The sequence below is a fragment of the Juglans regia genome, chromosome 4, assembly GCF_001411555.2.
Source record: "Juglans regia cultivar Chandler chromosome 4, Walnut 2.0, whole genome shotgun sequence".
Lineage (NCBI taxonomy): Eukaryota > Viridiplantae > Streptophyta > Magnoliopsida > Fagales > Juglandaceae > Juglans > Juglans regia.
The window spans coordinates 24,477,953-24,504,064 of record NC_049904.1 but is presented as its reverse complement, the minus strand read 5'-3'; the positions used below and the strand labels follow the sequence as shown (position 1 = coordinate 24,504,064).

Genomic DNA, 26,112 nt, shown 5'->3' with positions numbered 1-26,112 from the left:
ACTATGTACATGTCTAAACCATCAGGATTCTCCCATCCCATCTTCTCAACCATGTATGCAAGCTATAATGTATCCTTTACGGTCTCAAACAAGCTCAACGAGCTTGGTGCTCCCAGCTCATCACACACCTCATTGTCCTCGATTTCTCTTGTTGCAAATTAGATACTTTTCTTTTTACTTACAACATTACTGCCCTTTGAATGTACATTCTCGTGTACATCAACGACATCCTCATCATTGTATCATCTCTCCTGATAAACTTAATCAAGTGCTTGCCCTTAAGATCTCAGTACTCTCCACTACTTGCTCGATAATGAGGCTATTCACGTCACTAATGGCATGATATTATTACAACAACAATACATCACCCACCTCCTAGAATACATAAATATTACGGCTCTGGCTAAGCCAACATCATCTCCAATGGCATTTTTTTGCAAACTATCGACCTTTGAAGGTGACCTTCTCTCTAACCCGAGTTAATATCGCTGCACTGTGGGCTCACTGCAATACCTTGCCATGACCAGACTAGACCTTTCATTTGTTATAAATATAGTTGGTCAATACATGCAAAACCCCTACACAACTCATTGGGCTACTGTAAAATGAATCCTACGATATCTAAAGGGCACCCCTTATTCTGGTCTACTTTTTTGCGACAACTCACCTCTAAAACTTATTGCCTACTCCGACACGGACTAAGTTGGTTGTCCAAATCATAGAATATCTATTAGTGCATATTGTGTCTTCCTCAATGAAAACTCCATCTCATGAAGTTTAAGAAAACAACTCACTATCTTCCGCTCAAGTATGGGGGCAAATATAGAGCACTAGCAAATGCAACGACTGAGCTCACATGGCTTATACATATTCTCTAAGAACTTGTCATAACTCTACAAACAACTCCCACCCTTTACTGTAACAACATTGGGGCCACTTACCTCACTGCGAGCCTAGCTTTTCATTCACAAACGAAGCACATGATCGATCTCGACTATCATTTCGTTTGAGACAAAGTTGCATCAAAATAGCTGCAAGTTCAATTCAATTCATCTCCAATCGTGATCGACTGTCCGATGTCCTAACCAAGCCATTGTCTCACACTCATTTTTCATTGCTATGTGACAATCTCAACGTGCATGCCTTATCGTTGGGATTGCGGGAGCGTATTGAAGATAAGAGTCATAATTCAAAGAAACCTCTAGATAAAGTTGAACACATCAATCAAGATAAACCTAAATGATAATCACCGTGTACTACTAGATGTGGTAGAGACGTAAAGATGTAATCTAGAAATATCGAACTTTGTAATATATATCATGTATTGTAAGTTTGTCTACGTATCTGCACCAACATGGGTGAGCAACTTCTACATATAAGTGCATATTCTTTTCTTATATAGTGCAATAAATTGTAAAACTATATTTATAATAAAGTAAATTTAACGTATTACTTTGTGAAATTATTTTTATAATATCTTTTTATAGTCCTAATAGAACTCAAACTAACAATTATCATTTGGATAATGTTTAGCCGTTTCATACAATTTAAATTCTCCAAACGATGGTTTAGTCCTATTTCTAAATTTCTTTCTCACTGTTCTACTTATCAAACTCTAAACTTACTTGGCATTTAGTTCAAGAAATCTAACATTTCCTTCAATATCTACATTTTTAGGAATGTAATGTCTGGAAATAAAGATTCTTAAGAATGTAACTAAACTCATGTTTGCAAATGATTGGGAATATGATGAGATTCTCGGTATTATGAAATTCTTGCTTTTGGTTGTTTTTCAAAAATCATGTAGAAATTATTTGCTCCTCAAAATATCCTTATATTTTTCACGATCTTGCAATTAACTGCTTAGATTTACAATTGTTTACAATTAACTCCTTCAATCTATTTTTTGTCAAATTCACTAAGGGCAAGGTTATTTATTTAATTATATAAATAAATTTATTTATATAATTACCAAAAACTTAAAATGGTAATTTTTGTCCTTTTATAAATAAATAAAAAACATTTCAAAAAAGGTGGAAATGTAGATTCCATCTATTTACATTCCCTTCAAAAAAGGGTTGAGATGGGGATTATCCCCTTAAGTTCATCCAAGCATGGTAACCTTTTAGGATTTTTTTGTAATCCTGAAACATTATCCTCAAACATCCCATTAGGATCATAAGTAAAAATACAAAATTAAAAATCTATTGCTAATATCTTGACTTATGTAAGTCGAATATATTTCATATAGTAAAAACTCTACTCAACGCCCCTACACCACACACATGTTGAGAAAAAAAATAAAAGCAAGTGTATGGTGTAGGAATGATGAGTAAAATTTTTCATATATTTATACATATATACACACACACACATCAAACAAATTTCACATACTAGACGGAAAATATTGGAAAACTATCGAAGTTTTGATGCTAACATGGACTACAATGGAAACGTTTTGAAGTCTAGTGTAAGGTGAAGTCTGGCTGTGTAGTTGCAGGGTTGATGTGAAGTTTTATGCAGAAATGTTGACCGTGTTAATGAGTTTGTATAAATAGGGGAGGTAAAACAGTGCATTGAGATAAGTTTTATGCGTTTTATAGGTTGTAATAGAATTAACGGTAGGGAAGTGTAAACGGTGCGTTTTGTAGTTAAGTGGAACGATACGTTTGATGAAGGGTGTAATGTAGTGTGTGAAGTATAGTATAACGTCGTCGTTTCTTGTCCTGTATTAGATGAGTATAAAAGCTCGAACCTTAAAGGAGAATGAGTTCTTAATTCTTGAAGTTTGATTGTGTTTTGGAGGTTAGAGATTCCTCGAAAATCTCTAAGCAATAAGAGAAGTGTTGTGGCTTCTTTCTTCAGTTCTTAATCTTTCTTAAGTTCTTGTTCTTGATTGTTTCCTTCAGTTCTTATTCCATTAAGTTCTTTCCTTATTTTCTATCGTGGAAAGTGAGGAATACCATTAAAATTGATATCAGAGAGGACGATCCTCTCATGGCGGAGAACACACTTGCAGCAACTTTGGAGCAGCAAGAAGGCACCTTGAGGCAGCAAGAGGGCATTGTGAAGTAGTTGGAAGAACACCATCATGCTATCAATGGCATTACAGGTAGGTTAGACCAACTTACTAACATGTTACATTCTTTGGCTGAATGTCAACAAGTAAATTTTGCTCGTACTCCTTCTATTGGGGGTAGGGATGAAAATCTTGATGAGGGGGGTGTATGGGAGAAGTATGTATCATGATGAAAGGGGTCATTACTAAAAGGGGTTAGATTAGACTTTCCACACTTTGATGGGTCTAATCCTGCTGGGTGGATTTTTAAAAACACCTAGTACTTTGAGTTTCATCAGACTTCAATGAATTAGAGGCTCTTGATGGCCTCATATCACATGGAAGGTGAAGCCCTTGTGTGGTATTTTTACAAATTGTGATTCTTTTGTGAAGGCCCTTTAGGTGAGATTTGGTCTTACAGCCTATGATGACCCTATGGAGGGTTTAACTCGTTTAAAGCAAGTGTCTTCTGTGGCAATTACAAGACACAATTTGAAGCCTTGTCAAATAGGCTGAGGGGCTGTCTAAAAAATACAAGTTGAGTTGCTTTATGAGTGGCCTTAAGGATGAGATTCGATTGCTTGTTCAAATGTCGAATGCTCAGTCCTATGAATTTAAATGTTGCCTTTGGCCTTGCTAAAATCCAAGAAGAATACTTAATGGTCTCGAGCAAATCTTGGAGAGGTAGTGCAATGTATGGCTCTAAGAGTAGTTTTGATATGGGAGAGGATGCTGCCAAAGTGCAAAAGAGTACTACACCTATTAAAAAGGTTTTTCCTCCCAAATGGATGAGAAGAGGAAGAAAGGACTGTGTTATTACTGTGATGAAAAGTGGAATTCAGCCCATGTTTGTAAAAGTCCTAAAGTATACTTGTTACAAGGGGAACATTCTGTGATAGCAGTTTTTGAAAGTGATGATGAATCTAAAGGGATTAGTGTTGGGAAGAAAAGCAATGTTGTTGATGAAGAGAACTTGGAGATTTCTATCCATGCTATCTCAGGCTATTCTAGCAACAATGCCATGAGGTTGCTAGGAAGAATTAGGGTTTGTATCGAAACTCTAGTTGATTCAGAAAGTACTCATAAATTCATAACTTCTTGGATCCACTAGTTGTGTAATCTGCAAGGCTGAGGATTCAAAGGGATTCTACTTTATAGGTGAAGGTTGCAAATGAGGATGTGGTGATGAGTGAGGGCTCTTGTCAATAAGTGGTGAAGATTTAAGGTTCTAAGTTTGATGTGCCTTTCCATGTTTTGAGATTTGGGGGATGTGATATGGTACTAGGTGTGAATGGCTCAGAACATTGGGGCCTATTAATTGAGATTTTACTAACATGGTTATGAGTTTTGTGTTGGGAACTCTAGATTAATTTTGAAGGGTCTAAAACCAAATGAATTGAGAATCCATAATGGGGATAGTTGCTTGAAGTCCTCTTTGGTTAGACAAAATGGTTGGTTTTTGTAGATATTAGCTAGAAGTCATGAACAACTTGTAGACCAGAATTAAGAGATAACAACAATTATTGATGAGTTCAAGGAAGTTTTTGGTGAACCTGTTGGGTTATCTCCTAAAAAGACTTTGCATCATCAAATTCCCTTGAAGGAGGGGACCACTCCATAGCTGGTGTGGTGAGACCAAGCCAAAGTCCTTTCTCATCTCTAGTACTTTTAGTCAAAAATTCTAAAGGATATTGGAGGATGTGTTGATTACTGTGCCTTAAATCAATGAACCATCAAAGACAAGTTACCTATACCTGTCATTGATGAGTTACTTGACGAGCTGTTTGGAGCTGAAGTCTTTTCAAAGCTGGATTTGAAATCTGGGTACCACCATATCAGAGTTAAGGAATATGGTATTGAGAAAACAACTTTTAGAACTCATGAGGGCCACTATGAGTTCTTAGTAATGTTATTTGGCCTTACTAATACACCTGCTACTTTCCAAGGCCTGATGAATGATATATTCAAGCCTTTTTTAAGAAGGTTTGTGCTTGTATTTTTTTTTTTTTTTTTTACGATATCTTGGTTTATAGCAGAATCTTGGGTGAACATGTACATCATCTCAAATCTGTGTTGGAGGTGCTGAAGAAGAATACTTTGTATGCTAAAATGTCCAAGTGCAAGTTTGGACTTAAGGAGATCAATTACTTAGGCCATGTGATATCAGGTTCGAGTGTGAGGGCTGATCAATCCAAAATTGCATCCATGTTGGAGTGGCTAGTTCCAACTTCTTTAAAAGCTTTAAGAGGCTTCTTGGGCATAACATGTTATTATAGAAAGTTTATAAGAAATTATGGTGATATAGTAGCTCTATTGACAACATTGTTGAGGAAAAATTCATTTGTGTGGAGTGATGAAGCAACAACAGCTTTTCTAAGATTGAAGAAGATTGTGAATGAACCTCCTGTCTTAAGGTTATCAGATTTCACCAAAAGTTTCACAATTGAATGTGATGCTTCTGGTTTGGGCCTAGGGACTATGCTTATGTAGGAGGGCCAACCTATTGCTTTTTATAGCAAGGAAAGGCAAAGCTCTTTTGTCCACGTATGAGAAATAGCTTTTGGCTCTTGTTTCAGCTATACATAAATGGAGGTCTTATCTGTTGGGGCAAGCTTTTAAAGTTAAAACATATCAGCAAGCATCGAAGTATTTGTTGGAGCAAAGAGTGGGGACTGAGACTCAACATAAATGGTTATCAAAGTTGATTGGTTATGATTTATCTATTGATTACAAGAGAGGTAAGGACAATAAAGTTGCAGATGCACTTTCAAGAAAGTCTGAAGAGGAGATGACAATTGTAATCTTGATTACTTTTCCAACTCCTATTTGGATTGAAGAACTAAACCAGTCTTACCAATTCTCCTCTTTCATCAGTGACTTTTATTCTAAACTCCAGCAAGGTTTAAAGGGGCCAAAGCATTACAACATTCAACAAGGATTTCTTTTAAGGAAATGAAAGATGGTGGTGGTTCTTCAGTCACCTTTTAAAACAAAAGTACTTTACCATATCCACTGCAGTCCACAAGTTGGTCATGTGGGGTATCACAAGACTATCCAAAGAGCCAAGCTAGATTTTTTTTTTGGGAAGGCATGAGGAAGGACATCAGGAGGTTTGTTCAAGAGTGTGATGTTTCTCAAACTAGTAAACATGAAACCTTGCTTCCAGCTAGTCTTTTGGAGCCTTTACCAGTTCCAAACTCTCCATGGCTTGACATATCCATGGACTTTATTGAGGGACTGTCTCAATCAAATGGATTTTTTATTATTTTCATAGTAATTGATAGGTTCACTAAATTTGCCCATTTCTTTCCTCTTGCTCATCCTTTTACAGCAAACATAGTGTCTCAAACATTTTTTTTTTCTAGTGTTTTCAAGTTGTATGGGATGCCCAAATCCATTGTCTCGAATACGGATCCTATATTCACAAGCTCATTTTGGAAAGATATTTTCCAACTTCACTTAACTTTAGTTCTGCCTATCACCCACAATCTAATGGGCAAACTGAAGTGTTAAACAAATCTCTGGAAGGTTACTTGAGTTGCTTTGCCAATGACAAACCTAAGGAGTGGAGTACTTGGCTGCCTATGTTTGAGTGGTGTTATAACACCAATTACCATTCTTCATTAAAGGTTTCACCCTTTTGAGGCCCTTTATGGGTATTTACCTCCTAAGTTGTTGGCCTACATTTCAGGTACCACTGCAAATGCAGTAGTAGGCCAACAATTAAGATCAAGCGAGCAGTTGATGCAGTTGTTAAGGCAGAATTTGATTGCAGCACAATAGAGAATGAAGTTTTATGCATATAGGAGAAGGACTGATAGAAGCTAAGTTGGTGATTGGGTCTTTTTTAGGCTTCAGCCTTATAGACAGAAGTCAGTGGCCATGAGCCACAACTTAAAACTTACTCCGAGGTTTTATGGTCATTTTCAAGTGATTGAAAGAATTGGATCTGTGGCTTATAAATTGAATTTACCTTCTCCTTCAAAGATACACCTAGTTTTTCATGTATCTTGTTTGACACAGATATTGGGCCAGTAAATCATACCACTGTCTACTTTGCCTCTTGTGGATTCTCAAGGTCAGATTCAACCTGAACCCAAGTCTATCTTGCAGAGAAGAATGAAAAAAAGTTGGGAACTAAGCTGCTACAGAAGTTTTAGTCAAGTGGGTGGAAGCACCTCTTGACGACAGCTCATGAGAATTGTTGAAGTTAAAGGATCTTTACCCACACCTTGTGGGCAAGGTCCTTTGAATGGAGGGGACATGACAGGGACCTTGAGGTCAAGGACCTTTAAGGAAAAGGGATTGTAAGGTGAAGTATGGTTGTGTAGTTGCAAGGTTGCTATGAAGTTTTATGTAGGAATGTTGATCATGTTGATGAGTTTGTATAAATAAGGGAGGTAAAACGGTGTTTTGTAATTAAGTGGACGGTGCGTTTGATGAAGGGCATAATATAGTGTATAAAGATTATAACGTCGTCATTTATTGTCTTAGATGAATATGAAAGCCTGAGCCTCAAAGGAGAAGGAGTTATGAATTCTTGAAGTTTGATTGTATTTTGGAGATTAGAGATTCCTCAAAAATCTCTGAGCAATAAGTGAAGTATTGTGGCTTCTTTATTCAATTCTTGATCTTTCTTAAGTTCTTGTTCTTGGTTGTTTCTTGTTCCATTATGTTCTTTCCTTATTTTCTACCGTGGTCAGTGAAGAATACCATTACATCTAGCCCCGCTTGGGAAGCTATTACCTAGAAGCGATAAAAGTATAATTTATTTAGTTCTTGTTTCCTTGTAAAAGATAGAGAGATAAACTACACAAATTTCTCTCAATTTATGGGAACACGATAGAAGGGGATATGATATATCCTTCCTATTTATTTATTGGTACCGATCAACACAAGTAGGGTCGGAAGGATACAGAAGAGGTCCTTTGAATGCAAAGTCAGGAAGAGAAGGGGGAACGGGAAAATCAATTAATTATTTATAAATTATACCTTCATCTGGCATCGGGTTCATGTTCCACAAGACTAAAATTTGATCAAAATTAGTAAAACGAGTACAGTAGCACAAGGGGAATAGGATTGCAGGTTCAGAACCATTGGTTCACTCATAATTAGAAACATGTAAGAATCATCAGTTTTTTCTTGAAAAACAGCAACACCAAACTAATGGGATGAAGATTACTTGAGAAATATCCGACTAAAGGAACCCATGGGAGCTCACTTCGTAAAGTCAAACTGGTATGCTGCTTTTTGAAATGGTCATCACTCTTCGGATTGAATCTCAATGTCGCCCATGGCTTCTGCTTATTGAGTGGTGTCGAAGGAGCTTTCGATCACGATTGTGGTGATCATCCTACAAGAGCAAATTCAAATCAATGCATAAGCTATGACACCAAGAATTGAACTATATATAATATTGTAGGGGAGCCAGCAGCATAGAATATGTTTTTTTATTGGCACCGGATTTCCGAGAACAGCATCCCAACTAATCCCAAGAGATGCACAGGTTCTTGGCAAGAAGTTTCCAGCAGCATAGAATATTGAGTTGAGTGAACTGCTCTTTGCAAGAGACGCACTCCATGCAAAGAGGACAAAGAGCTCAACCTTCCAAAACACCTGAATAAAGCTTATCTATATCTGATTCTGTCAGAGTAGTGACTAATGTGATGCCTTTCCTATTTATAAAAAGGAACACGCTAGATACTACACCACCATCCTAGATGACATGACAGGTTTTATTAACCCTTAGATTAACAACCATTGTTCAAGATTGTAGGATCCAAAGGCCATGAATTAGTGCAATGTGAACAGTGGGATAGTAGTGGAGAAGCTGTATAGTTTCTAACATTACTCTTTCATAAATGCTACTACATGAAGTAGACTACATCTCAGATAAAAATTTCCACACTCCGGTTGACTCGTGGCTAGGCTATTTTTTTTTTTTATATAAGTACTCGTGGTCAGGCTATAATAACAAGCAGTGATAAACAAATTCGCTTCAATAAAAATAGAATCTGTGACTAACATCTCCACCTTGGACTGGCTGTCAAAGTTATTAAAGTCCAAAACATAGCATTGACGAAACTTAAAAGACAAGCGAGTAAATACAAGAAAATTGAAGAAATAAACAACTCATAACAATGAAAAAGAAACAGAAAAAAGAACATTGCGCATGTTGCTTAAGAAAATTGAGAAAAACAAACTTAAATCCATTGGAAGGGGTAAAAACTCAAGACGAACCTTATACAAAGAGGCTGCTGACTCAGACTGTACCATTTGAATTGCAATATTGCCAAATGATCGCAAAGCGTCCAGTGCATCTAGTGTCAACTGCCACCCACAAAGCGCAATAGCATCAGCACCAGTGCTGGAACCACAACTATTACAACCAGCAGTTGCAACATTTCCATTCACCCAGGGGCAGAACTGGTTGTGATGGGCAATTGGATCGAATTCCATAGCTTCCTCATAGTTGCTTATCCCTTTTGGAGGCCCTGAAAAATTACATCGACAATAAAAAAAGTAAGAATAACACAAATAAGTGAAATATTATAAAATTTAAAATATTATAAGACATGGCATAAGAATTCCAAGTGGAAGTAACCCAAGGGGAATGCATGAAATTATCATGAAAAAAACCCTGCATAAAATTGTAAATAGGTAATGGCGGTTTGGATGACAATGAACCAGGTTATACAGAAAGCTCAATAGCCGTTTTGATTTCTGAGTTAGGATATTACACTTCAAACAGTGTACCACTAACAACCCAGCACAGAACAAAATAGGGAATGTGGTAGAGTCCGAAATTATCTGGGATGTGTTTGTATTCTATGCACAAGAAGACACATTGCTAATTGTTTTTATAGCATACAAAAGAATCAAGATGGTGATGCAGGCACGATTGTTTTGAGTGTTAGATCAATTGGCACTGAACTCGACAGTTTAGATCATGGTTCATATTGAGTGCAGAGGTAGGCTGATGTAAATGAAAGTCAACAACAATGCAAGAATTATTTCAAACCATGATAAATAACTGAGCAAAAAAACATCAAGACAATTAAGTTGTATGCACATGAGGAATTAACTGCTTTTCAGCCTTTTCCCAAAAGAAAATGAATCAGCAGCAGCAGCAGCAGCAAAGGAAAAGGAAAGAAAAGAAATGCTTGTTAGATGTCACTTGAAACACTCGATGTGCCTCGTCAGACTTTTTCTCTCTTTTTTAAATTTCTGGTTTGACAAGTAATCTAAGATTTTATAAAAAAATGCAAAAGGCATAGCCTAAATACACAAGAAGAATACAAGATGGAACGCCTAAATGAAAAATTGAAACCAGGAACTCATTATGCACATTGGGTTAAGGACATAATCAGTATTATTTGAGATTTTGCTTTTGGGAGTTAAGAGCTCTACCTTGCATTTGTACACACAAGCGCGCATGTAGGTATGGCATCTATGGATACCATACATATATTTGGAGAGTCATTGTTCCAATTTTACCCTGTATAATTAGAAAATAAGGGTCGCCTATTTTGTTTTTACAAGGACTCGCCTATCTTGCCAACCTTAAGCTCAAATGGCACTACCTCCTCTAGTAAAAACGAGGTGAAGGATGAGAATGAGAGGTCAAAGCACAGTCCATGCATGTGTAACTTATCAATTAAAAAGAAAAAATCTAGGTAAAACAATCACTGATGTTTCATACGAAAATACTCCAACATTATAGAAAAATAGTAATGGAGTAACCCACTACATGTAGGTAAAGCTAAATAGCCTCAAGTGCCCAATGAGCAAAATAAAACCAACACAATTGCCTTCATATCCAAATTTTAATGTCTCCTTCTTGGGTCTTTCTACACAGTCCCAAAAGTTTTTTTCCTCAGCTAAGCTACATCCAACTATCACGATTGCAGCACAGAAATTTTTTTTTTTTTATAAGTAAAATATAAAGCTTTCGTTCAAAAAATGAAAACAAATAAAAAAAATCGAAATATTAGGCCAACTTTCATTTAAACAATCAAATCAGATTAAGAAAGTGAAGACTAAGAATCTGAAAAGCTGCAGGGCATAATTTGCTAAGAAATCAATAGTCATACAATTTAACGACGCCATTAGCAATGCATAACCTGACTCTAGGTCCAAGCAATTGTTTATTAAAGAAGATTTACCAGCATTTGTAACCTCTTTCTTTGTTGTTTTATTAGCATTGCAAGAAAGAGAAGGGTGGGCATTGTTCTCTGGTACCAACTTGTCACTTCGACTTATCTTTTCACCACTTTCAACCGATTCGGTTTTTGCAGAACCATCAACTTTTGAGCTGCTATCTTCCCTTCCAATGGATCGAGGTAATATTTCCTGGCTATCACCATGGGGATCTTCCCTGTTAATTTCATCTGGGACAATCTCATCCATAAGTCCAGGATCTGTAGCAGATTCACCCGTTTGGCCCTGATTTTCAGCATCTTCTGCTCTAGGTTCCACATCACCAACTACACTATCAGCTCTATGAACAGATGCGTCAGCCCCATGAATTTCAGCCTCGTGACTAGCACACATCCCAACACTTCCTCCACTAATTCCAAAACTAAACCCATCCCTCGCTTGAACAGTCACGGTCTCTGCATTGAAAAGTTCTTCCCCATCATTTGTACTACTGACACCCATTTCTCCAGGGACAGCAACAGCTGGCCGGAAGCCAATGCTCTGCTGAGCTTGGTTACTATAGTCCAATTCGGATGTATCATTCATGTCCAAATTGCCATATATACTAGAAGAGGGGAAATGAATATCGTCAACATCTGCAGGATGATTTTCAACACTTTCCATGGAGTCATCATTCACACTGTGGAAACCAGTATCCATAGCAATGACTGATGATGCACGCGTCGAATCCCTAGCCGATTGGATCCTTATAACTTGGTCACCTCCTTCCTGAAACAAAGCAACTCTGTTGCCATCAGTGTATATTTCGAAACCCATTGAATGGCTAGGACCAGCACCAGATGTATCTCTATTATATGATGAACAGTATGTATCAAATATGTCAGATTCACGAGCACGCTTTGAAGGCCCAGCTGAATATTGTCCCCCATCTGTGACTTCATCACCATCACGATCAATGACTGTGCCCTCAACACTATCAGCCTGCTGCAGCCTTAAGTGTGGCCTATAACAGGAGCTTCCCCCTTTCTCCAAGCTTCGTTTGCGAGAGCTGGGACCCCTTGATTCATATGAAGCTGCATGGTCACCAACCTCACTGCCTGAGGGCTGCCCAATTATTAGGTCCCTACCCATATCTGCATCATGAATATTTTCCAACATTGTTGTCCTGTCAAACTGAGTAAAAGGTAAACCACCTGCCATTGTGAGATTAAGATCAACATCTGTATTTGGCAGCAATTTTCCATCATTTGTCGTTGCAACTTCATCACGGTCTCCAGTATGTTCTCTTTCTGTATCATCAGCAGCAACCCAACCATTAATTCCACTGGCTGCACTAACTCCACGTGTTAATCCCATTTTTTTGCTTGCATCAGGAATTTCAACGTTGTTGGGAGTGAAACGTGCAGGTCGAGGAACTGTAACGAAATCTGATATCCTAACTGTAGCACCACATAAGCAACAATCTAGCAAAGGTAACCTGGACTCGCATCTAGAATCCGTAACCAACACTTTACTCTTCCCAGTGTCTTTTTTATCTACAGCAGTCAGTGGTTTCTTGACCGTTCCAGGATCTTGTGATAGATGGCCCTTGGCCTGGTTAGGGCCAACAGAACATCCATTCCTAGCTGATTGAGCAGAATGCTCTTCGCAGTCTTGAACATTTAAAACCCAAATTGGTTCCCACCCACAGAGGCTTATAAGTTTCTGGGCCTGCGAAAGCAGAGAGACAAATAGAAATACACAAGCATACAGATAAATGGAAAAAGTAATGATCAGTAGGGCATTATCAGCCACCAAAAGGTATGTTAATATATCTTACACGAGAATATAAACAAAATGCCCCATCTTGAGAGCTTTCATGTTCTGGGATACTTTCCGGTTTAATATCTACTTCCCCAAACAAAAAGCATTCAACCTGTGGGCCGTGAGAAACCTGCATTTTCTCAATTGCTGATGCAGCCACAATGGGAAGATATTGAAACTGCACAAGTCCATCACATCTATCCTTATATCCCCCAATTAGGGCAGACTGAGGAGTTGGAGGAAACTGCACCAAGCTATCTGGGCAGCTATTTCCCCTCCAAGGACAACTGACATTGTGCACAGCATCCAGCTGTTTGGCAAAGGCTTCAGCAGCATTTTGAACTTAAAACATGAAACAAAAATAAATAAATAAAGGAAAAATAATATCAATATTAGCAAGGACCATCTCATTCAAATGTTACTGAAACACCAAATAAAAATGGTGTAAACAAGGAGAAAATAACTTCAACTAAGATTAGCAAAAATGTAAGCTGAAAATAAGGCAATGTCAAGTCATTCGTGAGATAAACCATAAAAGGTGTATATTCTTTTCTTGAATCTGACTTTTTTCACTTCTAGATAGGTCTTCTCCCTTGTATACTTTCTGTGTACTTGGGTTGCACCTTCTGGATTTTTTAATGAAGATTTCTTACTTAAAAGACAAACCTATAATAGGTGTGTATTCAACTTGGTGGTATAAGTTAGCTACTACGGAGAAATCACAACTCAATAGAGAATGCAAGTTTCAGTATGAATGAAGGTCTACTCCCTAAATCTTGGCGAGTTACAACTAATCTTATCTCCCCACTCCTTTATCTTACTTGTTCTCCCTTCATATAACTTCCTTCCTCCTATCTAGCAAGCTGCACTAAGGTTCAATCATTCCAAAATTCACCATAGAGTTGTTTTTCCTTTTTTTTTTTTTTTTCCCAAAAACAAATGTTTGATAATACCCCCACACCACATTGCGTAGTAATTTCAGAGTATTAGATAAAAGAAACAAAAACAGTTAGACTTGATTAGCTAACCTTCAGATGGGGTCCAAGATGGTATCAATGCAAAACTCAAATATGCACCACATGATTCACATTCTATTTTATCAACATCGACGTTTATCCAACCTCTCTGAGCACAAGACAATGAACTGATAACCTGAAACAAATCAGGAAAAAAAGTGAGAATACCTCCAAGTGATCTTGAATCTATATCTCCAAGCAAAGAAGATTTTTGGTGCGGCAATGATATCTTTTGCATGTGTAAACCACCAACTTAGAAGCTACAGTGACTCACGTTAAGGCATAACAGAAATTGAGTTATAATATCTCTACTTAAAGATGTGAATGTATACCAATAAAAAAAGATACAAGCTCGTATAAAGGGAGAAGTTCTTGCCATTTATAGGAAGGGGTGAATGGAATAGGATCCCATAGCTTGGAAGGGAGAAGTTCTTACCTCTTATAATGACTCCAAATGGCTCAAATTATAATATTGACTAGTCCTTTAAAGTATAGGCTCAAATGTGGCTTGAGCTTTTTTTTGGTCATTATAAATGGTGTGCTGACAATTTTAACCAAATTGTGAGACTTGAATTGTGCCACCTATGATGGAATAGCCTGACAAGGATGTCAAGGATTTAGCAAGGGGAGATTGTAATACCCACGACTAAGTGTAGGAAGGTGGTGAATGGTATCCCACATTATGTTAGAGGAAGTTCTTCTTACCCTTTATACTCATTCCAAGGGACTATAACTGTAATATTGATTAGTCTTTTGGTATGTTTCTTACATGTGTGGGTGTCTGAACTTTTTTAAGCTGCAAAACTGATTTGAATGAGTTTGGTGCTATTTGTTAAAAGAAATTTGAAGACTATAAGGCTTGGAAGGGAGTTTAGCCTACCTAGGACTTTCGACAAGCCAAAAAAGTTGTAGGAAATATGCCAGATTAAGGATTAGATATGTTAGAAGTTTTAGGAGCCCTAGAAGACTTAAAACCCACGATACCCCACAGTGAGTAAGAATAGGAAGGTAAGTGGTGAGTGATATATCACATTGCTTGGGTGGGAGAAGTTCAAGCCCTTTATAATAAGTTGAACGGGCTCCAATTGTATTATTGACTAGTCTTTTTGGAGTATGGGCCCAAATGTGAATTGAGACTTCCTTTGATTGTTACAAATGATGTCAGAGCTGAATTGGGCCTTCCTTTGATTGTTACAAGTGATGTAAGAGCCAACTCCAACCAGAAGTGTGGTACTTGACCCATGCCACCTATAATGGAATGACCAAGTGAAAATATCGGGATTTAAAGGGAGAGATTGGATATCTTGTACTGAGTGAGTATAGGAAGGTCAGTGGTGAATGGGATCTCATGTTGCTTGCAAGGGAGAAGTTCAAGCCCTTTATAATGAATTCAAGGGACTTCAATTGTAATCTTGACTACTTATTTTGGAATATAGCCCCATATGTGGCTTGTGCTTCCCTTGGCTTGTTATAGAACTCCCATCTACAGTGCAACCTCATTTCCCAAGGGTATCCTTTATAGATAACCCTGAAGGTTCAATAGAAGATTCTAAAGCTTCCCCCGTCATTCTTTTTTTTACAAGTATAAAGAAAAAAAGAGTTGCTTTAGAAAACCTCAAGCTGGTGGAAATTACTATAAAAAGGAGTTCCACCAGCCAGCTATTGCTTCTATAGCAACTTCTTTTTTTTTTGTAAGTGTAAATTTATTGATACGAATAAAATAGGCATAGCCCATGTACACAGGAAGTATACAGAAGAATACCTAAATACATTATAAGATCCAGAGATTAAAGACAAGAAGTCATGCACATTGTTTCCATTAAGTACAATGGCTGAAAACCAAAGCATTAAAGTGTGTACAAAAAAATTATGCAGCTCTACCATTGTACGCTCTCTATCTTCAAAACACTGCTCGTTTCTTTCCAACCAAATACACCACATGATGCACAACGAAATTATCTTCCACACTGATGCCACTTGAGGACAGCCTTGAATCTCCTTCCAACAGGTCAATAAATCCACCACCTTCAAAGGCATAACCCATGCGACATCGATTATTCTTCTAAAGATTTCATCCCACAACACCTTTGTCACCTCACAATGCAATAGTAAGTGCTTCACTGATTCTCCATTCTTGTTACACAAATAGCTCCAATCCATCACAACGCAACCCCTCTTTCTCAAGTTGTCCATTGTCAATATCTTCCCAAGAGCAGTAGTCCGTACAAAGAAGGCCACTTTAAGGCACACGAGACCTCCAAATAGACTTCCAAGGGAAATGTGCATTAGCCTGTGATATCAATATTTTGTAATACGCTCTGACTGTACATTTCTTGTTGCCATTAACCCTCCACTGCATCTTATCCCCCTGTGCCGTGGTATTTCCCGTAAAGTATATCAAGTTGAAAAAATCTGAAACAGTGGGTAATTCCCAATCATGAATATCCCGATTGAAGAGGACATTCCACTATGGAGGGCCATGAGAAGATACCCGCAAATATGCCATAGTAGCATCCCTGTTTGCTGCAATACGATAGAGAGTTGGAAAAACTGTGTTAAGAGCATGATCTCCACACAAAACATCATGCCAGAACCTAATTTTGGTACCCTCTCCAACCACGAACCTGGTACGGCTTACAAAATTCGACCACCCCTTCCTAGTAAATTTCCATAAGCCCCCCCCCCCCCCCAAAACTACATTGGAGCACCAACCCCTCCAATCACTTCCGTGTCTACAATCAATAATTTCCTTCCACGATGACTCCCCCTTTGAGTGATACCTCCACAACCATTTCCCCAATAAGGCTTTATTAAAGGTCCTCAAGTGGCACACTCACAGTCCCCCATTCGAAATTGAGGAACAAACTTTATTCCAATGAACAAGATGAAATGCTTTTCCTCCCCCACTCCCCCCCATAAGAAGGCCCGAAATAGTTTCTCAATCGTGTTCGCCACCCCTGCAGGCAAAGGGAACAAAGATAAAAAAAATAGATGGGAAGATTCGTTAGAGTACTCTTAAGTAGTGTGAGCCCAAATAGTTTCTCTATTTTCTCCACGACCCCATCCCAAATGGCTCTAGCCTTAAAAGTCGCCCCCAACAGGAGATTCAAATATTTCATAGGTAGCGAGGATACTTTACAGTGCAAGAGGCAGCGAGGATACTATGCACATGAGTTGTCATCGTGGATGCACCGGCAAACACCGTCGCTTGATTCTGTGCAGGTTCCGACGTTGTGGATGCGCCAACAACCACCTTAGAATCATTGAGAACCTCGCGACTGCAAGAAACCTTGTCGTCGTATTCTATTAATGTTGTTGCCACCGGCGTAGCCTCAGACTGTAGATCGGCAACCTTTTGTGGGGTCGCCTGAACCTCTGCCAGCGACGGTGGCTCGGATCCAGTCGTTGAAGAGTCAGCTCCCCCCTGCACTCTCTTCCTCCAGACCGGGCCTATCTGTGAAAGGATTGAAGGTCGCCCCATGGGATTAGGCCCAACACTTGGGCCCAGAGCCCTTTCCTTCCCCTTCAGCTAACCAGAAGCGCTAAAACCATTGGGCCCTCTGTGCCGGCCCAGGTCCATGAGCCTTGAGCCCATGTCTTGAGCCCATAAATCTCGACCACAACCCAGGCCCAAGCCTGACTGCAGAGTCCCCTTCTCCTTAACGCACCATTTTAACCAATTTGCTTCATCAATTAAAGCACCCAATCGATCCTCCATTTCAGCCAAAGCCTGAAGTAGAGTTTCCTCTTTCAGACCCACCACGTCCCTACCACCCCCTGCTGGCTCTGATCACCTACCGAAAGAGTGGTGCCCCCTGACCTTGGTATGCCTACCCTCTCTGTGCACTTCTAGTCTCGAGGCATCTCCTTCTGACCTTGAAGTACCTCCCTGTACGATCGAGGATTCAACGTGTGCATCGTCGTCGTTGGTGGAGGCAACCCCAGAGAGCCACCTTCTCTTCCAGCTTCCTTCAACACATCTGCTAGTTTCCTCCAACCCATTCCGTCCTTATCAACTGGAATGAAGATAAAGCTCCGAACGACCTCCCCCACCATACTCCACTAAGGCCATGAAGATGCCTTTGAAGTTGGAACAACGCTAAGCTATATAACCTCTATCCCCTTCTCGGTGAGCAATGTAGAACTCCTTCCTCCCAACCTTCAAATTCTCCTCCAAAGCTTTAGAGAACCAACAAACTGTTGCTAACCCCAAACTCATCTCTTTTACAACTTTCCATCCTTTATCAATCAATGTTACATGGCGTCCATTCCTTACCACCTCAAACAGTTTGGTTTCTATCACAATGCCCTTCGAGAAACCCATCCTAAGCACACCACACCCCCAAACACCATCGTATAACGCAATCACAGACCACCCAAACTCAACAGAGAGAACAAGTGTTTGTTTTCCATTGTCGAGAGAAAATGTACGGAGAGAAAAATACACAAAGCCACCTTACTACAAACTCTTTAGTCTTCACGGACTCTATAGCAACTTCTTACCTAAGCTTTTCTCTTTAACAACCAAGGCAGAGTTACTTCAATATCATATTTGCTCTCTACCCTAGTTAGCGCTACTCTCCCGAAGGGATAAAGTCGAAGGTAAAGGAAGAGACAATTTCTTCAGAAAAGTGTTAAAGATCGAAGACACCAGCAAAAGTCTCTCAAGAATCTGATCTGGTACTACCCATCAAATTGCAGCATGATGGTTAAAGGGCGGACAGGGGATGATCTGTAGACTCAAACATCCTAAATTCGATTTCGCATAATCAACTCCCCTAAATCACCTAATACACAGTGGGATCGTGTATTTTTCGTTTACTCCCTAGAGATGGGTCAAGGGCCCGGCCTTGGTGAGGTTCCACATACATCATCACACAAAAAAGGAAGAAATATTGTCTAGTGCTAAAGATATTTTATAGATTTGGTATCAGAGCCCACTAGTATTTCTAAGGAAGATTTGTTATATCAATGTGATGCAAACCTTGTGGAAGACAAGTGGATATGAAGTCTGACCACATAAAGGGTGAAGAGAAAGTATTTGTAATATTTATTGATTGACACATGCCAATTTATTAGATTATTTAATTTCAGAATTAATGATTCCTTTTTCATATTCAATATTCTCCTTTCTTTCTTTTGACTCCTGAATAAATTCTCTTGATCTTTTCTGGGATGGGAAATGACAAAGGAAGATTCACACCTAGGTGTGTATTTGACAGAGTGCCATACTTGACCAGAACTTGAACTGATTTCCAAGAAACCTACAAGTACTCAGTAATTAGTCTTATCAACAATGTAGCATCTTTGGGCAATAGAAATTATATTTAGGAGTCACCAAGAAAGATATGTTTATCCTTGAAATATAAGCAATATGTCTTAATAGCATTTTTGTTGGACATTCCTGATGCACACACGAGTAACACACTGAAAAAAGAATATATACTAAAGATACAATGATAAATACAAATGCAGTACACATACAGGTAATCCCCTTATACCTTATTTAAAAGGAAAATAATCTCTAATGTTTGGCATTTTTCTTCGAAACAATATCTCCATGCTCAGTAATGAAAAAATCCAATAAGTTGTACTACTGACATAATTTTTAGCACATTTTGCACATGAAATACCACAACCAAAAGTGTTTTTTTTTTTTTTATGATAAGGAACTCTGGAGACCATGTAAACACATGTCTTTTATCCAATTAAACCTTGAACCCATGCAGCAAGCAAAAGCATTTTATATAGACAAACAAAATAATTTATATCATCAGTGTGTCTGGAAATCTATTAAGTTAATTAAATGACAGGTCAATCCTTATAACAACTGAAAAGCAATCTAAATTCTAGAGAAACTCAGTTTTAGAATATAAAAAAACAGTGATCAGTTGATAATGTATCAATAAAAAGTGATATTTTTCTATTCTACACTGCTCTAACATCGGACTTCTATATATCTTAATCCACCAGTCCAGTTTCAAACCTTAGGCTTCCGCAACCAATTCGAGGGCTTGAAAGTAGCCAAACGCCTTAGTAAATCCCCTCTTTCCCATGGTCTACATGAAGGTCTAGATGATCCAAAAGCTGAACCACCAGCACTTGTGCTCAAGGAAGTCCGTGGTGGTTGTGAACCAACACAGGACAAAGAAGCTGCTTTGGAGCCATGTCCATGATTGGACCCATCTATACTGCCAACATTGGTAGGAACAGCAGGTGAGGATGCCCCAGCAGAACTGATAAAACGCATAAAGCATTAAGCTTGTTCACAAAAAATAGTGTACAAAAAATAGTGCACAAAATCAGTTGTGTGAGATATAGACTCTGGCATCTACCAAGACATCACATCAGAAAAATATCATAGTACTTGGTTAAAAACAGGGGTGAGGGATCAAGTTAATAATTAAAGAGCTCTGCATACGGCAGATCAACACTAACCTATACTCCTTTCTTTCTTTTTTCCCTTCATTGTTTGCACATATTCTCAGCTTTTAAACAACTTCCATCCCAATATCAAGGTTGAGGGAAATTCCAATAGCGACAGTTTCAAAAAATTTTTGAACCTAAATGGCATTTTCATAAATTTTTTAATCAAGATGGCATTTATTTAATTCCAAATCTGAATGGCATTTCTATAATTTTTTAATCTGATGGAATTTCTTTCATGTTAAATTCTTGTAACTTTTAACTATGTTCCATCATTCTCCCTATGTTTTTAAGATCCCATTATTTGCTCTTTTATTTGTCTTTTGTTTTTGTTTTTGTTTTTTTTTTTTTTGTTTTTTTGTTTTTGTTTTTGTTTTTTTTTGTCTTTTGTCATTAGATCTTCCTTGACAATGTCCCAACAAGCATGAAAAAAAGCCATTGGAAAGCCATCTGGACCTAGTGCTTTATCTTTGTCCATACCTTTTAGCACACCAAGCACCTTGCCTTCTTCGAAAGGACTCTCCAACCAAGTCGCGCTTGTGTGGTCAATAGAATAAAAAACTAGACCGTCTACCTTAGGCCTCCAAAGGTACTGCTCTGTCAAAAGCTTATCATAAAAGTGGACACTATGATCCTTAATATCATCTCTACCCAATAAAACCCTGCCCTCCGCATGAAGGACCTCTATGGCATTGTTTCTTCGATGAGAGTTTGCAACTCGATGGAAAAACTTTGTACTCCTATCCCCTTCCTTCAACCAAAGGGCCCATGATTTTTGCCTCCATGAGATCTCCTCCATGAGTGGTTTTTTCCAGCTCATCAACTACAGTCATTTTTCTTGCCCTATCATCAGCCGATAGAGCCCTTTCCGCCTCTTTTTCATCAAGTTGCTACAGCTCCATAAAGAGTTTGTCCCGCCGGTCATTGATGTTCCCAAAGATTTCCAAATTCCATTTTCTTAGATCATTCTTCAAAACTTTAAGCTTCCCAGCTAAAACAAGACTAGGAGTGCCCGTGAGCTGATATGAGACCCACCACGAGCTAACTTTGTCTAAGAACCCATCCACCTTCAACCACATGTTCTTGAACTTAAAGTATCTCTGTCCCTCATGAAGACCCCCACAATCTAGCAAAAGGGAAAAATGATTAGAGCAAAACTGAGGGAACCTTTTTTGGCATAAATTGGGGAAGTGGGCCTCCCAGGAAGGAGAAACAATGAACCTATCCAACCTCGACCAGGCCCTTCCGTTTGACCAAGTGAAGTCTCCCCATGCTAAAGGAAGATCCACCAAGTCTAACTCAAATAAAAGAGCTGAGAAATCAGCCATTGCTAAACCCGTGCTAGAAACCCCCGACCGCTCACTCGAAAATCAAGTGACGTTGAAATCACCCCAGATACACCACGGAATATCCGACCAATTGCACAGGCCAACAATCTCATCCCAGAGAAGTTTTCTATTGCTGTCATCTTTGGGCCCATAAACACCTACAAACCCCCAACCAAACCATCATCCACATTCGAGAAAGAGCATGCTACCGAAAATTCACCGACGCATTCCTCCACAAAGTTAACTGCTTCTCGATAGAATGGGATTTCTCAGCAACCAGACCACTTTCCAACGCCGATATGCCTTCTTGCATGGCGTGTAGGTCAGATGACTACCCAGAGGTCGCCGACTGGAGTTTCTGTAGCTTCCCGTCGTGCTCTAGCCCTCCCGACAAACCTTTCGTCGTCTCCTCTGTAGGGATCTGAGATATCTTCTCCATCGGCACCAAGGACGGCACTTTCACAGCTGTGGTGGCAGTATGTGACCCAGAGAGGGCCGACACATCGTTCTGTGTCTCGCCAGTGGACAGTCCTCTTCCATCGTTGAAACCACTTGTTGTGCAGCCTCCTCCAACGTAGAAAGCCCCACCGTCACGTTGACCCCAATACAGCCTAAACCACCCAATACAGTCGGCTGATTCCCAGCGCCGCTCCTAACCGCTTCTGCATATGAGATTTCCTGCCTCCCCAGCCCCTTTCCTTTGTTTGTTGCTCTATACATGGTTGTTGCTGACGTCGGCTTCTTATTTACCCGTGGATTTTCTAGCAAGCTGGAGAGGCCTCCAAGGCAATCCTCAAGTGGCACCAATCTGGAAGATGGCCCCTATATGTATGTGTCGGTGCATTTGGTAGAGGCTTCAAGAATCGCGAAGAGGATATGAGCTTAAAGTTTTCTTTTTAAAACCTTGTTCTCAAGGGCGGGGGTCAATGATTTTAATGGGCCACATGTCCATGATTTTCTATTTTCAGTTGTAAACTCTAGTTAAGTACTTCTCATGTATACATACCACGTACTTGAGCTATGACTTCTTTTCCTATGAATAACACTTCTTGATTACCTAATTACCTATTAAAACAAAATTAATCCTTCCTTTATAAATCCATCAGACCCACTAAAGGAATCCACGTCATCACCAATAAAAACGTGCCACATGTCAACAGAAAAAGATCTAAAATATTTCAAATTAAAAAGAAGGATTAAAATGAAAATAAAATAAGAAAAAACTAATAAAAAATAGAAACTTTAATTTTTTTTATAAAAAAATGCACAGTAGATCAAAGGGGGTGGTCATAGCCACCCCAGACCCACTTGAGGGTGTGTGGTGTGCATGAAAGGAATGCATCACTCGAAACTATGAAGAATAAGTGAGGATGGTGCCATAACTAAAAGCTCCTATGGTTAACACCCCCTATATTGCTAGGATGAAAGCTAACAACAACTCTTGCTTCTCTATCAGTAATTCATGTCTCTGTGTTTTCCTTCATTTTTTGATAGGTAAACAAAATTTTTTGATCATAGGAAAAGGCAAGAGCCCAAGTATACAGGACATACAAAAGCAATGCCTAAGCGCGCTAGTTTAGTGATACAAGGAATTTATGAAAATTCATGTCATGAAAATCAATTATAATTGACCAATGGAGTAAAATATTGAAAAAGAAACTTATAAGCTCATTCATTGACCGCTCTTGATCCTCAAAAATTCCTCATTCCTCACCCTCTAAATACACCACCATAAACATGTTGGAACCATCTTCCATATTGCTACAATCTTAAAGCTGCCCCAAATGCCTCTACAAGAAGCTAGGAGGTCAATTACCCTTCTTGGCATCACCCAAGCTAACCCCATGCGAAAAAAGACTTCATTCCGCGATGTCATGGCAATCACACAATGAAGTAAAAGATAGTCGATAGATTCTCCACTCTTTTTACACATGACAATGATTCAACATTTCCTCAAGTTGTCTAGAGTGAGGATCTTCTCCAAGGAAGCTGTCCATACAAAGAACGTTGCTTTTTAAGGGTGCCTTTGTCTTCCAAATACTCTTCCATGGGTATACATTTGTATTATGTGTTGTCATGGCTTGGCAGAAGGAGCAGACTGTGAACTTTCCTTTCTTAGAGGGGCACCAAAAAATCTTATATTCAACTTCCCCCATCAAACAGGTAGAGTATACTGAGTGATTTTCTTGCATACTTCCTATGTACTTGGGTTTGCAATTTAATAAAATTGCTTTATCAAAATTCAAATTGGGAATGCAAGAAAATTAATAAATACAAAACCCGTACAGGTCAGAAAGCAAATGGGAAGTGCCAATACGAATTTCACAAATTTTAGTGCTACATTACCCACTGTTTTGGACACCCAAGTTCAGTTAGACCACAAGTACAACTTATGTTTACAGACAAACTGGTGAGCCTTTGAAAACCTATTTGATAAGCTCAATCGAGTTTCTCATTTTACTAATCACATGTACAGCTCTAGTGCCGGACATCGAATTCACCTCCCACTTCCTTTCCTCCGCTTTCCCGGCAACCAAACAGGGCTTAGAGCTCCCAATCCCGGACACGAATAAACTGAAACCTTAACGTGAACTCCACAAAATCACATTCAAGACTCGCCGAGTTAATTCGAAACCCTACTTTCATTCAATTCACAGACTTAAAAGAATAAAGAAAATCAAAGACAAAAACAAGAATTGAAGATCAAGCTTGTGATTGAGAGAGGGAGAGATAACGGTACCTGGCAGCAGAAGCTGGGTGAATGGTCCCTCCGGAGCTGATAACCTCCTCTCGCATTCGTGTCTCTGACTCTTTGCCCCAAATTTCGAAGCGATGAAATACGAGAAAGAAAGAGGAGGGAAGTGCTATTTATACCGACAATATTCGTCCGCGTAGCTTAAAGGCAAATGTTATTTCACCGAGGATAGCCACCGAGAAAGTCTACCATCGGGTTTTTTTTTTTTTAGTTATTAAAGAAATATTTTTAAATAAATTTATGAATTTTTGTTTATATATTTAAAATGATTTAAAAAAGAAAAAAAAATTATTTATCAACATTTTTCTTATCATCATCTTATGATGTGACATTAAATAATAAGTTCACAAGTAAAATATAATAAATAATCTACAATCATCTAATTCAAATCATGAGATACCGAGAAGGTAATGAGAAAATAGATGATAAGTAGCATTATTCTTTAAGGACTCTTTTGGATACAGAAATCATTTCAGTTCATCTCATCATTCTCAGTTTATCTCATCATTATAACTTTCTTAAATTTTCACACAAAATATAATAAACAATTCAATTTTTTAAAGTCACAAAATAATAATAATATTAAAAAATAATATTCTAATAATATTTTATTCAACTAATCTAAAATCATTTTATCATTCTCACTATCTAAACGAGCACTAAAATATACTTGAAAAAAACAATCCCCAAAGCTTAAGGTCTCATTTAGATACAAAAAATGTTTCGTCTCATATTATCTTATCATTATAATTTTTTTAAATTCACACGTAAAATAATAAAAAATTTAACAAATTCTAAAATGATAATAATATTAAAAAATTTAATTTTTAATTTAATTTTTAATTTTGGATAATACTACTCTTCCCTCTCCATTTTACCGCTCAACTCTACTACTTTGCTTTTTTAATTTTTTTTTTACTTAGTGATTAAGAAAATATTTTTTAATAATATTATAATATTTTTTATTTTTTTAAAAAATATTTAAAAGTGTTAAAAAATACATGTATGAAAAGACAAAAAAAATAAAATAAAATAAATCTCTATAACTAACGGTAGCTCCCAACGGTGAGTGTAGCACCACTCTTTATTTTTTATTTTTTAAAAAATTATAGGTCCATCAATTTTCATTAGAAAATCAACTGATATTCACGTGTTAGTTTTCAAGTGGTTTTAATATTCACGTTTGTCATTTGAAGGCAAACACCAAACATACTGATAGAATGTATCAATTTTGCCGTTAATTTTTTAATGGCAAATTAACGAAAGTTTTAAGATATATTTGAGTATTGAGGTAATTTATAATCTGTACATAATAATAAATAAGTAATGGAGAATAATGAGAAAATATTAAATAGTAATAAAAAATAATGATAAAATATTAAATAGTAATAAATAGTGAGATCTACATTACCCAAACATAGCCTTAATGTATTAATTTTACAAAATCTAAAAATTGTGGTCTTGAATTGTAAAAACATAAAACCCAAGTATGTTTTTACAATTAACACAATTGCTTTATTTAATATTTGAAAATAGGTTTATTTGAAAAAAAAAATTATTTGTATT

General features: G+C 38.0%; 1 protein-coding gene across 1 annotated transcript; it reads right to left on the bottom strand.

Annotated features, from left to right (window-relative positions):
- Window positions 1–8,001: 8,001 nt before the first annotated feature.
- LOC108990243 lies at window positions 8,002–24,657 on the bottom strand. Its single transcript, XM_018964137.2, has 7 exons — window positions 24,532–24,657; window positions 20,024–20,273; window positions 14,050–14,173; window positions 13,038–13,363; window positions 11,224–12,928; window positions 9,299–9,552; window positions 8,002–8,411 (listed from the first exon to the last, which is right to left on the bottom strand). The coding sequence occupies exons 1-7, from the start codon at window positions 24,585–24,587 to the stop codon at window positions 8,340–8,342; spliced, it is 2,787 nt and encodes a 928-aa protein (XP_018819682.1). The 5' UTR covers window positions 24,588–24,657; the 3' UTR covers window positions 8,002–8,339.
- Window positions 24,658–26,112: the final 1,455 nt, after the last annotated feature.